This window comes from Ictidomys tridecemlineatus, chromosome 7 (assembly GCF_052094955.1).
Source record: "Ictidomys tridecemlineatus isolate mIctTri1 chromosome 7, mIctTri1.hap1, whole genome shotgun sequence".
In the NCBI taxonomy this organism is placed as follows: Eukaryota; Metazoa; Chordata; class Mammalia; order Rodentia; family Sciuridae; genus Ictidomys; species Ictidomys tridecemlineatus.
The window spans coordinates 192,195,357-192,212,763 of NC_135483.1; the positions used below are offsets into that span (position 1 = coordinate 192,195,357).

Here is a 17,407-nt window from a genome sequence, read left to right on the forward strand (position 1 = left end):
AGATGCCAGAAAGTGTCCTTGGGTTCAATCCCCCATCTCCCTCCCCCAAGAGTGGATGATGAAGATGAGGAAGAGTCATTAAATTAGCAGCAAGTGCTTGGCTTTCAGAGAAGAGCTTTTCTGAGGTGAGAGAGCATAGAAGTCTAAGGGTGGGTAGTGGTAAAGAGGAGACAGCATATATGGACTATCCTTTAAAAAACTTCAGCAGAATAAGGAGATTAGGAATTTGGTTGCAGAAGGCCTCTGTAATTGAAGAAACAGGTTTCAAAGGAGAAACTAAAATTGTATTTGATTATTTCCATGCACCCCCACCCCTTTAACCTACCTTTGTGCGTGTGTGTGTGTGTGTTTGTGTTTGTGTTTGTTTTCTGGGGATCGAACTCCAGGCCTAACACTTGCGAGGTAAGCGCTCAACCACTGAGCTACACTCCCCAACTTTCCTCTTCCTTCTTAAGAGCCTGCATGCTGAGAGATAGAACTAGTAGCCAAGACAGAATTGCTTTTATATTTTTACTCTTTATTGAAAAGAATATCCTGAACTATTCACATACACTCCTAAATAAAACATGTAATGTATTGAATTATGACTTGATAATAAGCACTTAAAAATGATTGCTGATATTTTCAGTGGAGGATTAGATGAGGTTTGACACATTTTTGAGAAAATTCTGGTGGTTTGATAATTGTCTTTACTACTTGGGTACATAAAGAAGGGATTAGACAGTTGCCATGAGGTCCAGCTGTAGCTGTTGGATATATGTGCAAGTGACACAAGTAGACACTGTAGAAAGATCTTTTAGGGACCTCTTAACACTTATCTTCTATCATCCTGTAGAAATAATACTGTCATTCTAGGGACAGTACTTTTTCCACAGGAAGTAGCTTCAGTGTTCATGACAGGGGTCACATTCCTGTTGGACCCATTCAGCAGGCTGCCCAAGTTAATGATGTTGAGTTAACCTAACAAGAGTCTGTATTTCTACAGATTTTTACTAGTCTAAATTCTTCCTGCAGAAATGGTTCCTGACATCCAGCAGCCCCTGACACAGCTCCCTCCAGACCCAGCCTCTCCTCTTCTCATACTTCCACCTCCTGTTACTGCTCCCAGTCCTGCCTCGAGGCCAGTGGAGATGCCAGTTGTTGGTGCTCCTGGTATGGGTGGTGTTTCCACAGAGCCAGATGATGAAGAGGGTCTCAAACACTTGGAGCAGGTAAAAATCATGTTATTCTTTCTCATCTCCTTTCAAGCTGCCATAAAAATTAGAAACCCTTAAATGAATATTCAAATATAGAACTTTTGTGCACTAAATTTTAAGTGGAATGGAAAAGTTGTTGGTTACTTTGTATTTATTTGTATGAGTAATTGTCTTTCAAATCATTTCATGGTTTTAAGTTTCTGCTATGTAGTAGTCATTATGTCAGATTATTTTTTGCTCTTCTGAGTTTGCCCTTAGCTGTTTACTTTTCTTTTGTCTTTTTTGGACATTAATCAAATGCCAGAAATGGCGAATAAAGGCAGCTGTGGATGGGCACCATGTTGTCTGTTTTTTGCCTCAAGTATAACAGGGATGTTAGTTAAGTCTCAGGATGTTAGCATCATATTCCTGTCTCTTGATTTCCCAAAGATTGCATATACCATTAATATATTGCTTTTGAACAAAATAATTTCTCTTTCCTTCAGACTGGGATTGTTAGAGACAGGAAATGCTAAAAGAAGGGAGTGTGGGCCTTAACAAACCTGTTAAAATTTTATTTGTAATTGTAGAAATTGAGCCTTTTGTTCTAATAAAATCCTGTTTTTAGTTTATGCAATTTAGAATTAACCAGCAGCTACTAAATCCTTGAAAGATTTGTATGGTGTATAAGATAGATTGTGAGAGAAAAAGAAAAACTTTATTAGTGTATTGATTAGGAACCTGGATTTTGATCTTTTCCAGTTTGAAACCTTGAGCAAGACTTGACATCTTTGAGTCTTAGTTTCTCTCTCTGTAAAATGGGGACAGTACCTATTTTTATGGCATTTTTGGGAAAATTGCTGCCTGCTTTGTTCCTTTCAGTGTCTTTCACAGATCAAGTAGACCAATAAAAGATGGGCATTATAACATGTGTAAGTATTGATTTAGAATCATTTGTTTCCTTGGTCTCTTTTTGTTTTTCTTATTTTTTATTAGCAAGCTGAGAAGATGGTGGCTTATCTCCAGGACAGTGCACTAGATGATGAGAGACTAGCATCAAAACTGCAGGAGCACAGAGCTAAAGGAGTGTCAATTCCATTGATGCATGAAGCAATGCAGAAGTGGTATTACAAAGATCCTCAGGGAGAAATTCAAGGTTAGTTGTTCCCCCTACTTGAAATACCGAAGTGCCTGCCATTACCTCCAAAATCTTTTAAGAGGAGAATTTATTTAATGTTAACTTGCATAATAGTCTGGAAAGTCATCAGCAGACTTTGTTTATATATGTGAAAATATATGTGTGTGTGAAAATAATTTGAACACAAGGCAGAATGTGATGATTAATATGGCAGTGGCATAAGTAAAGTGACATAAGTAAAGCTGGTGAAGTAGTCAGGTAAGTTATGCATGTCTCTTGTGCTTCAGTCTCCTTGACCATCAAAAGGTGATGGCAGTGGTGTTGGGAGACCTTGAATGTTTTGCTGAAATAAAGGGTAGAGAACTACTAAAAATGTCTGAGAAAAGATAGAGTTATACTATAAATGAATTCCTTAAAGGATTTGTGTGGTGCAAAATTTAGATTGGGAGAGAAAGCTATACAGAATATTTGTGGATTCTTTATTTCTGCTTTTGAAATCTTTTCTTCTAACATGAAATTGATTGTTGACTATATTAATGTCACTTTCAGGATAGTGTTTTACTGAATTCACCCTGTAAGTTCTTTCCAATGTATTAACTCCCATTCTACTCTATCAGTCTTTATTGACTGTTTTATTCTCCTTAATATTATTTATTGCTACCTGGCATTATGTATACTTATTTATTGTTTACATCCTACTACACTATGAGATAACCTGAGAAGCAGGGCTTTGTGTATATGTGTGTTTTAATTTATTTTCAGTTTTCATCATTTATTGTAATGTTTGTTTTTCACATATGGCATTAATTTTGTTAAAGTAGTTTCCTTTTATTTCTACTACTTTATTGACTTTTTTTATTATGAAAGGTTTTTGAATTCTGTCAAACACTTCTGCATTAATTGAAATATTTGATCCCCACTTTTATTCTGTAATGTACTATATCACATTGATGAGTTTTTATATATTGAGCCATCTTTGCATTTGAGGGGTAACTTGCACATGACTAGGTGTACAATCCTTTTTAAGTGCTGCTGAATATGCTTTGCTGTAGTGTTTTTTTCATGATTTTTGTATCAGTATTCACAAAGGATTTTGGTATGTAGTTTTCTTATGGTGTTTTTGTTAGGCTTTGAACTACAGAATGAGTTAGGAAGCATTCCCTCCTCTTTTTATTTTTAATATTTATTTATTTATTATTTTTGTTTTCGGTGGATACAACATCTTTGTTTGTATGTGGTGCTGAGGATCGAACCCGGGCTGCAAGCATGCCAGGCGAGCACGCTACCGCCTGAGCCACATCCCCAGCCCACATTCCCTCCTCTTTGATTTTTTTTTTTTGGATTGATGTTAAAGCCAGCAGGTCTAGAACTTTTCTTTGTCAAGAGAGTTTTGATTACTGAGTCAAGGTAACTGTCCTTCGACAGATATGTAGTTTTCATATATTTTCTCCCAATCATCCTTTCTTCTCTTTGTCCTCTTAACAGTTTTTCATAGAGCAAAACTTTTAAAATTTGAATGAAGCCCAGTAGATCTTTTATGGATTATTCTTTTTAGTATTAAGTCTAAGAATTTTTTTGCTTAGTTTTAGATCCCAAATATTTTATATTTATTTTTAAAGTCTTAAATTTTACATTTGAATTTATGATCCATTTGAGTTGATTTTTATGTAAGGTATGAAACATTATCAAGTTATGTTTCATTTGGTTCTATTTGGTTTGATGGATGTCTATTTGCTTTAGGACCAAGACACACTGTGCTCCCTTAAATTATTTTCTTTCAACTTTTGTCAAAATTCAGTTGAACAGGGGCTAGGGTTGTGTCTCAGTGGTAGAGTGCTTGCCTAACATGTGGGGCACTGGGTTTGATTCTCAGCACCACATATAAATAAAATAAAGGTCTATTGAAAACTAAAAAAAAATATTTAAAAAAAATTCAGTTGAACACCTGTGTGGATCTGTTTCTGGTTCTCTACTGTCTTCTATTGATCATTGTGTCTATTCCTTCAGAATGCCGAACAGTCTTGATTATTTGTACCTATATAATAATCTTGAAATCAGGTAGACTGGTTGTTCTCAGTTTATTACTCTTTTTCAAAATTGCTTTTATTGCTTCAGTTCCTTTGCCTTTCCATATAGATTTTAGAACAATATTGCCCTTCCAAATATCTTGCTGAGATTTTGGTAGGAATTATGGTAAATCTCCACATAAAGTTGAGAATTGACTTCTTTACCACACTGAGCCCTCCAATCCACAGCAATAGTCTATCGTCAATTTAGATATCTTTGATTTCTTTTATCAATATTGTGTAGTTTTCATTATAGGCTCTTTACATGTTTTGTTAGATTTACACTTGAGTGTTTGATTTCTTTGAGTGATTGTAAATGTTATAGTTTTAATTGCAGTGTATTTGTATTCATGACTAGTGTATAGAAATTCAATTGTAGCCGTGTGTGTGCCTATAACTCCAGTGACTCTGGAAGATTACACATTCAAGACCTGTCTCAGCATATTGCAAGACACTGTCTCACAAAAAAAAAAAAAGGAAAAAAAACGAAATGCAGTTGAACTTTGTGTATTTATCTTATACCCTTTGATTGTGCTTGATTTGTTTCCAGGTAGACAATGTCATCTGCAGATGGTGGCAGTTTTTATTTCTTTGTTCTCAGCTTGTATGCTTTTTATTTCCTTTATTGCCTCATTTTGTGTTTCATCACTATAATGATCAAGAGTGGCAAACTCTCTCCACCCTTTTTATTCTGTAATGTGGTGCAGTTCTGTGTTCTTCTCTTAGAGGGAACACATTCAGTCTTTAATCATTAAGCATAATATTAGTCATAGAGTTTTTGTAGATGCTCTTTATTAAGTTGAGAAAGTACTCTTTCATTCTGTTTTCTAAGTTTTTATCATATGTAAGACATTATCAAGTATTTTTTCTCATCTATTTATAAGATCATGTGGTTTTTCTTCTTTACCCATTTCATATAGTAGATTACATTGCTTGGTGTTGGAATATCAAACAGGCTTGCATCCTTGGAATAAAACTCCAGTTGTTCATGGTGCACAATACAGTCCTTTGTGTATATTATTGAATCTTGTTAATATTTTGTTAAAATTTTGTATCTATATTTATGAAGGATCTTATTTTGTATTTTTTTGTACTTTCTGTTATCTGGTTTTAGCATCAGGTTAATATGAATTGGGAATATCCCCTCTGCTTTTATTTTCTGGAAGAGATTATTTAGAATTGGTATTAATTCTTCTTTAAATGTTCGGTGGAATTCTTTAGTGAAATCATCTAGAGATTTCTTTTTTGGGAATTATAAAATTACAAATAAGTCTGAGTGCAGTGGCATACACCTGTAGTTCCAGGAACTCAGTAGGCTGAAGCAGGAGAATCACAAGTTCCAGCCTGGGCAATTGAGCAAGACCCTGTCTCTGAATAAAAAGGGTTGGGAATAGAGAGTGCCTCTGGGTTCAATCCCCAGTACTACAAACATAAAACAAAACACAGATTCAATTTCCTTAATTATGAAAGAGCTATTTAATTATCTATTTAATGTGGCAGTGTTAGTTTGCACTTCTTGACAAATTGGTCTGATTTATCTAAGATGTGAAATTTACGTGTGTAGAGCTATTGTTGGTAGTATTCTCTTATTGTGTGTTTTGGTTTTGGTTTTGCCATGCAAGAAAGCTTTGCTATTGGAAAAAAATTGTAAGGCTTAAACAAAGAGCATTCTCAAGAGAGAGAAAGAGCTTTCTTCAAGCAGAGAAAGACCTCTTACTATATATTTAGATCTTCAATTTTATAGTGTCTATCCTGCTTCATTCCCAATATTGGTAATTTATGTATTTTTCTTTTTTGCCATTTGTACCAAATGTTTTTTTTTTTTTTTTTTTTTGTACTGGGGATTGAACCCAGGGGTGCTTAACCACTGAGCCTACATCCTCAGCCTGTTTTACTTTGTTATTTTGAGACAGGACCTCAATAAATTGCTGAGGCTGGCATTGAATTGAGAGGCTGCCTCAGCCTCTCAAGTTGCTGGCATTATACGCATGCATCAACATGCCCAGCTTTGTACCAGAGTTTTTTGTGAGTTTTACATATGTTTTCAAAGAATCGGCTTCTTGTTTTATTGATTGTTTTCTGTATTATTTTTGTTTTTAATTTTGTTAATTTCTGCTTTTTATTTTTTTCCCTTCAGGTTGCTTGGGGTTTACTTTGTTCTTTATCTAGGTTCTTGAAGAAGTAGAAGCTAAGATATTGATTTGGGATTTTTCCTCTTTGATAATGTGAACCTTTGACTATATTTTTTTTCTCTCAGCACTTCTTTAGCTGTCTCTCACAAAATTTGATATGTACATTTTTATTTCCATTCTATTCTGTGTATTTGGTTTTTAATTTCCCTTGAGACTTCCTCTTCTATCCATGGATTATTTTCAGGTGTGTTTTTGGTTTCCAAGTGTTTAGAGATTTTCCTTTTTTCTTTCATTTGTTGGTATCTAGCTTGATTCTGTTTTAATCAAAGAGAATACTGCGAATGATTTCAATTTTTAAAAGTTTTTGAGATTTATGGTCTAGAAGATGGTCTATCAGTGTTATATGTAATGTGGGTACTTGAGAAGAATGTATATTTTGCTATCTTTGGGGTGTTCTAAAAAAATTCACCTCACTTCTAATGTTTGATTTATGTTTTTCTGTTATTTTGCTGATTTTTCTGCCTAGTTGTTCCATCAAAAGTTGAGTGAAGGGCAAGGGTTGTGGCTCATTGGGCTTCATTCAAATTTAAAAAGCATGTGTGAGGCTCTGGGTTTGATTCTCAGCACCACATAATAAATAAATTAATAAACAAAATAAAGGTTTATTGACAATTAAAAAAAAGTTGAGTGAAGGATATTGTTGTCTTCAGCTTGTTGATTTGTCTCTTTCTTTTTCAGTTCTCTCACATCTTGCTAAATATATTTTGCAGCTGTGTTGTTTGAGCCCTACACATTTATAATTGCTGGGTCTCGGTGAATTAACCCTTTATTGTTGTATGTCTGTCTCTGATAATTTTCTTTGTTTATCTTATCAAATACTAATACAACTACTAACATAACTTTTTGTTAATCTTTGCATGATGAATTTTTTCCTATTGTTTTACTTTCAGCCTACCTTAATGGTAGTATATACAAGTGCTCTTCAGTTTATCGTGGGATCATGTCCTAATAAACTGATTATAAGTTGAAAATATTGTAAGTGGAACAATATTTAATATACCTAACCTACTGAACATTGTAACTTAGCAACAAAGTATTCTGTAGTGTCTTCATTTTTTTTTACCCTCATGATCTGATGGCTGACTGGGAGCTGTGAGTTAGTTAGTGTAGTTAGGATAGTATTGTTGAAGTATGATTTCTACTGAATGTATAGCACATTCACATCACTACAAAGGGGAAATATTGGAAGTCAAACCATTAAGTTGGGGACTCTTCTGTGGTTGGGTCATATTTCTGGTTGCCTCCTTCTTCGATTCTAGAAGAATTCCAGAGTTTTCAGTTGAGCTTAGCAGGAGAAGTAAGGAAAAGTATATCTACTCTATCTGAAGTGGAAGTCCCAAAGGCATTGTTTTATTGTTACATATGAATTGCCTAGTTTATATAGCCTGAGTTTAGTAAATATTTATTGAATGAATTCATTATATTTTACTGATCACATGCTTTATTAGTTTTAAATGTATAAAATACTTGATGATTTCTTATTGTAAAATCTAGAGAACATTAGTTTATCTTTTCCCAGGACCAGATTTAATCTTACCTAGGTAAATTGTAATTTGTGTCAGTTTAATTGATTTTTGTTTATATTTTGCCCTACCTCCTAGAAGAATATAAAAACTAGAGAATGTGTTTAGCCCTGAAAGTTTATTTTTTTCTATGTTCAAGTGCTAAAAAGTCCACCAAGTACTTATTAACTCTTTTCAATTGTTTCTTACTTTTTTTGACGAATGAATTGTTATAGAGATTAACTGAGATAAAGGTAATAACTAAAGCACCAATGTGACTGTGGGATATATAAAAACAGAGTTTGGGCTGCAGATGTAGTTCAGTGGTAGAGCACTTGCCTAGTATATGCAAGGCCCCTGGGGTTTGATCTATAGCACCATTAAAAAAGGAGGGGGTTTATTTAAAAATTGTTTCTGTTATATTTTATTAGTTAGAAGCCTATATGACACCTTTAGAGGTAAATTATAATATTATAAAAAATATTTTGCCAGTGGTTTGGGAGGATAAGGCAGGAGGCTCTTGAAGTTCAAAGCCAGCCCTAGCAACTTAGTGAGTCCCTAAACAACTTAGCAAGGGCCTGTCTCAGAAAAAAGGGGTGGGGTGCTGGGGTGTGGCCCAGGAGTTAAACAGCCCTTGGCTCAATCCCCAGTACAAAAAAAAAAAATCTTGAGGATCAGATTTAGGGAATATTTCTTTTGTTTGATTCAAAAAGGGATTCTTACTGCTTTTTTTGTTTAATTGGTACTCTTACAGGTCCCTTTAATAATCAAGAGATGGCGGAATGGTTTCAGGCTGGCTACTTTACTATGTCTTTGTTGGTGAAGAGAGCATGTGATGAAAGCTTCCAACCTCTCGGTGATATCATGAAGATGTGGGGAAGAGTTCCCTTCTCCCCAGGCCCAGCTCCCCCTCCTCATATGGTAAGTACTTTCCAGCTCAATTGGAGTACATGTTAGAAACAGGAGCACTTGGTTCTCTTTGAAACACAACCCCGTGTTACTTTTAATAAGAAAGAAATGGTAGTTCTTTGAAAATGATTGAAATGATAATTAGAGACTGAATACTGAGCTATAATGGCCTTTTCAAATCTCTCCATCCCTCTTTGTCCCGTGTACTTGTGAAACAGGATTCTTCAGTACCTTTCCAGCAGATGTAGCATGAAGGAAAACCAACAACTTACCCTGACCTACCTGTGGTCTGCCTCCTTACCACTCTAAGCTCATGTTAGAACTTTTACCTTCATTCATCTGCTGTGCTTCAACATAAATATCCTCTTTGAGTTCCTTAGATGGAATGCACATTCTCCTCCTCATATCTCCATTTGCCTCTTGTTTTCTGGCTCACAGAATTCTTAAATTTGAGTCTTTCCCTGAAACAAATATCATCAGTGCTTCAAGATATTTCGGGGACTTAAATCTTTGGCTGGGGAATCCTTCTTGAAGTTTCTCCAGGCCTCTCCCCAAAAAGTTCCTTTTGAAAGTTTCTTAATAGTATCTCCCTCTCCATCTCTTTGATAGTACCTCCTGACTCTTCCTCACCTTAAGGAATCTCTTATAATTAAGACACCATCTTATTCCACTAGATGGCATTGTTTAGTTTTTAAAGATACTAGAGTTTTTAATTAAGGGTTTGGGTAAAAGAATAGTGTTTGAGGGGAAGGTCTTGGATTCATTTTGCTTTCAGATATATATATATATATATATATATATATATATATATATATACATACACACACACACACACAAAGTGGCTTTTAGGTTCTTTGCAATTTATTTAATAGTGTTTCTTCCTCCATCCCTTTACTCCCAGGGGGAGTTGGACCAGGAACGATTGACCAGGCAGCAGGAACTCACAGCCTTGTACCAGATGCAGCACCTCCAGTACCAGCAGTTCTTGATACAGTAAGCAAAAATGTAGCATGATATACTGCAGCACCAAAGGGGCTTTAGACAGGATCTGCTCCCCAGTCTCTCATCTTTACAGCAAAGAGCTGCAGGCTCACGTGATACTTTAGTAGCCTACTAGTGGCATGTTGACCACTGTATTTTCTAACTGTAGTCTTATCTTACCTCTTAAATGCCAGACTTTTGCAAAAGATGACACATAATTATAATTTTCAAGGTCTGTATTTATTAAAGGAAGAGGCAAAAATGTTTGAAGAACTTAATGCCTTCTGAGGCTGTCAGTGAGACAACATATAGGTGACTGGCAGAAAGAAGTTAAAGTTTATACTGTTTAAGAGTAGGCCGAAATGATGACAAAATCACTCAGGTTGCATAATCCTTATAGAAGAAGTAGGTTTGCTCTGGTGTGCAGGTTGGCAAAGTCTGTCCTTGGTGGCCTATTACTTTTTTTTTTTTTTTAAATAAGCAAAGTATTACTGGATCACAGGTCCATCCATTTGTTTACAGATTGTCTGTGGCTGCTTTTGCTTCACAAAGGCAGAGTTGAGACTGTGTGGCTTGCAAAGCTGAAAATATTTACTCTTTGTCCCTTCTCAGATCCAGGGGGGAAAATTACCTATAAATTTCCAAGTGGAATTATTCAAATTTAAAAAATTTTATAGACATGATTTTATTTTTTGCAGAGGGTATTTCATTTGGAAATAGCTGTTAAATCTGTTTTATTTTTCACTTTCAATCTGGTAAGGGACTGTTTTCATATTGAAGGCATTTGGCACTTTTCTACATTTTGTGGGATTTTTGTTGTTGCTTGCTTTTTGCAAGAAATACATCATCTATATATTCACCAGAAACATGTCGTCTATGAGTTTAGTTATCTCTGAAACAAATTACAAATTTTCTGTGTGACTGTTATTATTATGGAGGACCATAAAATATATTTGGTTGATATTTCTAATGATTTTGGGGGTGAAGATGAACTCAACTTTGTCTTTCGATGTCTTATTCAAGTGAACTATAAATGTAGGGTCACTCTTTTTTTTTTTTTCCTTTACCTTTTTGAAGACAACAATACGCACAGGTTTTGAATCAGCAACAGAAAACAACCTTGCCAACCCAGCAACAGCAACAGTTGGCTCTTCTCCTCCAACAGTTCCAGGCTCTAAAGATGAGGTTGGTGGTCATTTCCTGTATCACATTTGTGTGTGTGTATGTGCATGCCTGTGTGTACATTCACACATGTGAAAGAATTAAAGGAAATTTGGTATAATGAGTGAATTTGTCAGAATATTGACAGATAACCCATATCTACATGTTGTATATAAAAACAATATAGTTTTAAAAAGTAATTTAGATGGTCTAGCATTAAAAAAAAAAAACTTTTTTTTTTTTTTTTTTTTTAATAATAACCAAAGAATGGGCTGGGGATGTGGCTCAAGCGGTAGCGTGCTCGCCTGGCATGCATGCGGCCCGGGTTCGATCCTCAGCACCACATACCAACAAAGATGTTGTGTCCGCTGAAAACTAAAAAATAAATATTTAAAAAAATTTTCTCTCTCTCTCTCTCTCTCTCTCTCTCTCTCTCTCTCACTCTCTCTTTAAAAAAATAATAATAATAATAACAACCAAAGAATAATGAGAACATTATTTCTTGAAAAGCAGCATGATCTTTTGGAATTGTAAGAACAACAAAAAAATCATAGTCTAGGATTTTAATTTTACTTTCATCCATAATATCTGTAAAAATATATTAACAATGCTATATAGAGTTAAGATTTTCTGGAACCCAAAAACCATTGAAGTAGGTGCAAGGACAGGGAAATTATGCAGAAAGCCAATTTAAGTTTCTGCTCTTTCAGATTATGATTCAGGATATTTGTCTTAGCTCCTGAAGATGTGCCAGTTACTGCTTTCAAAACCTTACTGTCTGATTTAATCAAAAGGATTCATATTTCTCCTTTGAACCTTAATCTATCCTATGAAGTAGGCAGGTTGGTAGTAGGACCTCTGTTTTAATGAAGGCAAACTGGGGCTCTGTGAGGCTATAGGACTTGGCTAAGCTAACATGGAAAACTTCAGAGACAAAAGTGCAGACTTTTTGGTTTTTTTATCATAACCTGCTACCACTGTGACTTTTGTTGACACGATCAGGGTTTTTAAAAGATAGTAGGTACAGCAGTCATTTAGAAACCAATATTTGCTAATACTTTAGAAGATTCCTGTGATCACTGTGCCTCTATTTTTGTTCCTCGTCTAACTGCTTTGGTAGTTTGGTGATCAATAACCCGGAAAACCCATAATAATCTAGAAGTTCTCTTATTTTTGCAAGTGACAAGAATATGTTAATTTTTTCCCCCCTCTTGCAGAGTATCTGATCAGAACATCATTCCCTCAGTAACTAGGTCTGTGTCAGTGCCAGATACTGGCTCTATCTGGGAACTTCAGCCAACAGCCTCACAGCCTACAGGTAAACACTTAAGAGTGTAATAGTCATTTATAATTCAGTTTTTAAAAAATGTGTCAGATTTTTATCCATTCTGTATTGAATATTAACAAAAAGTTCCATTATTAATAGATCATAGAAGAAGACTGAAGGAATTAAAAATACACTGTAAAGGATTTTCTAATGGAAAAGTCTTAATTGCTTTTGGTTTCTTTAGTTAAAAGTGAAAATATGCATAAGTAAAAACAGATCTCTCTTTGAGTTAAGGATTGATAACATGCATTAATATTGTAGATGCCCAGAAATGTAGGGAAGGGAAAAGCATGCTTTGAAATGAGTACCTTCCTTCATCCTCTGATCTTTTTGCATCAAATTAGAAAATTTGTGGTTAGGATTCTTTTTTTTTTTAAAGTCGGGATGCTGGTGAAGTAAGTACTTCTTTTTCTTAAGGTCTGATGTCTGCAGAGGTGTGGCAAGTTTGAATAATGAGTAGTTCTTATACAAGATATGAGTTTGGGGGCTGGGGTTGTGGCTCTGCGGTAGAATGCTAACCTTACACGTGCGAAGCCCTGGGTTTGACCCTCAGCACCACATAAACATAAATAAATAAAGTAAAGATATTATGTTTAAAAAAAAAGAGAGAGCTATATGTTGTTTGAAAATTCTTAGGAACTGTAAACATTGGTGAAGAGCTGTTGAGCCATAAAGCAGTGTTCTAACACTGATCCTGTAGATTATGACAGTGAAAGGATGTATTGTCTTCCTTCAAAAACTTTCTATGCTATGTGTACCTTATTATTTTTTTAGAAGTCATTTATATTTAAGATATTAAAATATTCTCCAGTGTTTTGGAAACTCTTAAGTACATTATTAAACAATTTCTCTCTTTGGATTTGTGTGGGTTCATAGTCCTTTTAAAGTCCATTGGCTTTATACAGTATTTAGTAGTTCATAAATTGAGTGTCATAGGAAATAGATCAAAAGCGATGTTGGCAAATCTTGTTGGCAGTAACAAAACAGACTCAGAAGCATTTATCTGTCATTTCCATGTATGATCCTGTACTGCCTTTTAGATCACCCTGTCCAAATATTACTTGTAACACCTCCAATCTTGCCAGACTCCTCCCCAGCTCCAGCTGTAACACACAGGCTCTCTTTCCAGATGAAATTCATTCTGTAACCATTTTTAAATGAATAGTTCAGTGGCATTTAATATCTCCACAGTATGTACTCACCTAGGTCTCTCTGGTTGAGTATAGCAAGAGGCTGTATGGCTACTGGAAGTCTATGGAGTTGGATCCAGCACACTGGGATTGAAGTCTTGGCATGGCCACATACTTGCCATATGCCCTTGGGAGTTTTTAAAACTAGTTTATTACCTGTTGGGGAGATTTGAACAGATGCCTTTATAGAGCTTTTGCATTTTGACATCAGTTCCCCAATAAATGCCCTATACTTCTTTCTTTCTAGATGTATTGAAGGACAGTGATAGAAACGAGAATCTGCTGGTAGTTCAGTCTACTTAAAAGCAAAACAGATGTGTATGATAGAGCTCATTCAGGCCCAGGAAAAAAGCAGCTTTTTTTTTTTTTTTTTTTAAATTATGTCTATGAGTATATGACCGTAAGTGCAAGCTCTGACTCCCCTCATTTTTTCCTTTTTCTTACAGTTTGGGAAGGTGGAAGTGTATGGGATCTTCCCCTGGAAACCACAGCACCAGGCCCTGCCCTGGAACAGCTTCAGCAGCTAGAGAAAGCCAAAGCTGCAAAGGTCTGGAACTCACGCCACCATGGCTGTGCATGCCTCCCAGCTTCAGGACATAAGCCTTTCTCTTTATTCACTTGTTTCTCTCTTGCTAGCCAGACTTTTTCTTTTTAGTTTACTTCTGCTTAGCTGATATAAGTACATTCATATTCTATCCTTTTTGTGTCTCTTCTCCCCAAAACAGCCTCACAATATAATTAAAATTAAAGAGGGAGCAATAGTTGACATGAATGATCATGGTCATGTGTGTATTTTAGTTACATTATTCTTATTATGAGCGTTTTTTAGAAATACTAAGGCTGTGACAAATATCCACTACATTGTTTGTTGAACTCCTGATCTATGGCTTGAGTTCTCACATTGAATCTTTATAGTCATTTTCTCATATCCCCAGATATGACTGAAAAGCTGGAAATTATCACTAGTCCTGTGTTCCATCCACATTTCCTAGAGGAGCTAGAATCTTGAATTTTGGAGTTAAAGAGGATGGATATCTGTGCAAACTCCTGTTGTCATTATTTAATGTTTTCTGGGATCTCATGCCTCCAAGCAAGTCTCATTACTATTTTACTCTTAATGCATTCCTGTTGCTTGAGGTAGTAACAGTCTATATTTAGAGTGCCAAGATTCATGGTTCAGGTCTTTTCCGGTAAATGAGCGAGACACCATAGTTCATAGAATTCTTGAGCATCTTTTGGTTCCTTGGTGCTTTGTGTTGGGAACATATAACTGATGAAAGTAGAGTCCCTTGGGGAGTTTGCAGTCTTGTGGGGGCCGGGAAGGGAAGCACAGATTATTAGCACTCAAAGTAGCACAGTGTGGTCAAGAGTATAGGAGTCATCTACCTAATTAGACAGGTGGGGATCAGGAATTGGGTTACACTTCGGATAGTAATACCAGAGTAAAATTTCACTTTAAGGGTAGTAGGACTTAGCCCAGGTGAAGGGTTTAGGGATGACAAAGTGGAAGGAGGTGAATATTAGATTGCATTGGAAGGACTGCAACACCAGTAAAGTGAGGGAGAACATGATGGACTCTGGAGACAGTTGAGTAATTTGGTGTGGCCCAGAGATAAGGTGTATGTGAGCAATAAAAGATGAGAGACTAAGGAGATGAGGATGGTCATCATGAGGGTATTTTTCATGTCATATTAAGGAGTTAGATTTATTTTTAGAGTGAAGTGTGCTATTAAATCTAAGTTTATGAGTGTTTGTTTTATTTTGGTGGGAATTGGTATTGAGCTAGGGAACATGGGCAGAGCTAGATGAGGAAAAACTTGATAAGAGACTCTTAGGAACATGGATGAGGAAAGTGAAGGCCTGAACTATAGCTGTGGCAACGGGACTGGAGATAAAGGTGCTGGATTTGAGTAGTATTTGGGAAATATATGTGATATAATTTGGTAAGGTCTTCAAACTTTAAAGAATTGTATCATTTTCCACACTAGCAGCTTTACACAGTAGCAGTTGAACTTTGTAGCTACACTGTTAGATCTTAAGTCAGAAAATTCTTTGTAGAGAGATTAAATAACAGACATGCCATCCCAGGAGAGTTCTGATGATACTCTCATACTGGCCATGTTCTGTCTGCAGTGCAGTATAGTATGGAAAGGAGAGAGATGGCCAGAATGGAAGAGAATGCATTCAGTTTAATTTTTTGGTACTGGGGATTGAACCCAGGGATGCTTTACCACCAAGCTACATCTCCAGTTCTTTTTATTTTTTTTATTTTGAGACAGGGTTTCATTGAGTTGCCCAGGCTGGCCTCAAACTTTCGATCCTCCTGCCTCAGCCTCCTGAGTCGCTGGGATTACAAGTGTGCGCCACCACACCCCTGCTTCTTGTGGTTATTGTGGCTCGTCAGAGCTTAGAGTCCATGCAGGGTTTCATCACCCAGTTGCAGCACCAGCAACTGAGTGAATGGCAGTGTCTGCACCCCCCAGCTTCTGCCAGTACTGCTCAGTGCTTTTGGGGTGCTCCTGTGCTTGATTTCAAGTTTCTGAGAATACTCTCATGTAATCCCAGCTAGAGCAGGAGAGAAGAGAGGCAGAAATGAGGGCAAAACGGGAAGAGGAGGAGCGAAAGAGGCAAGAAGAGCTCCGGAGACAACAGGAGGAAATTCTTCGGAGGCAGCAGGAGGAAGAGAGGAAAAGGCGGGAGGAAGAAGAGCTTGCCCGAAGGAAACAGGTACATCTCTGGGAACTGTCTTTGTCAGAGTAGGGCTTCCGTGTTCTGCTCCCCAAAGCGGGGTGGGGGGTGGGGGTTAGCATAATTAAGATTAGAACTTTAGAAGACTCACTCACCTTTATAGAGAACCTTTGTTTTCCACCAGTGCCCATAGTCTTAGTAAATAATTCTTCAAATTGACTTCTTTTTCATAATTTTCTGCATTTTATAAACCAGTTAGATTTCAGAAGTTCTAGCCTTTCTGCTAAAAACATGAGGGAGTAATTTTGGTGAGCAGCAAAAAATATATTTTTTTTTAAAGTCAAGTGTGTTTTCAGAAAATAAAATCTGCAATAACATAAAGTGGTTAGTCTTTAAACGTTGGTTCAGTGGCATTATATACACTCATGGTGTTGTGTGACTTCACTACTATCTGTCTACTGAGCTACTTCATCTTCACACACTGAAACACCTTACCCATTAAACAGAGAGTCCCATTTCCGCTTCCCTCTGTCCCCAGTAACCACAATTCTTTCTCTGTGAATTTGTTCCTGATACCTATAATTGGAAGTATGCAATGTTTGTCTTTTTTGTGACTGGCTTATTTCATTTAAGGTTCATCCATGTTGCAGCATATGTCAGAATTTCCTTCCTTTTTAAGGTGGTGTATATTCCAGTATACATTGTATTTATCCATCTCTTGATGGACATTTGGATGACTTCTGTTATTGGCTATTGTGAATATTGTTGCTGTGAACATTGATGTATAGATGTATTGAGTTTTACTTACAACTTTTGAGTATATACCCAGAAGTGGAGTTGCTGGGTCATATGCTAATTCTATTTTGAATTTTTTGAGGGACCATCATGCTGTTTTTCACAGCTGTTTTACCATTTTTTGTTCCTACAACACATAAGGGTTTCCAGTATCTCTACATCCTTGTCACACTTTCTGGTTTTGTTTTCTTTCTGAGGGCCTTCCCTGTTGGGTAGGAAGCCATATCTCGTGGTTTTGATTGATATTGAGCATCTTTTCATATGTTCATTCATGCAAGTATCT

General features: G+C 36.2%; 1 protein-coding gene across 8 annotated transcripts in view; it reads left to right on the plus strand.

Moving 5' to 3' along the window:
* The window catches only part of Gigyf2 (GRB10 interacting GYF protein 2), a 129,484-nt gene that overhangs the window by 86,564 nt on the left and 25,513 nt on the right, over positions 1–17,407 (plus strand). For all 8 annotated transcript variants that reach the window (XM_078018244.1, XM_013359165.4, XM_021727065.3 and 5 more), the window contains 8 exons: positions 1,015–1,211; positions 2,172–2,331; positions 8,828–8,994; positions 9,884–9,975; positions 11,041–11,148; positions 12,342–12,442; positions 14,088–14,188; positions 16,207–16,368. In XM_078018244.1, the coding sequence (XP_077874370.1) occupies positions 1,015–1,211; positions 2,172–2,331; positions 8,828–8,994; positions 9,884–9,975; positions 11,041–11,148; positions 12,342–12,442; positions 14,088–14,188; positions 16,207–16,368 (1,088 nt within the window). The remainder of the gene's footprint in view (positions 1–1,014; positions 1,212–2,171; positions 2,332–8,827; positions 8,995–9,883; positions 9,976–11,040; positions 11,149–12,341; positions 12,443–14,087; positions 14,189–16,206; positions 16,369–17,407) is intronic.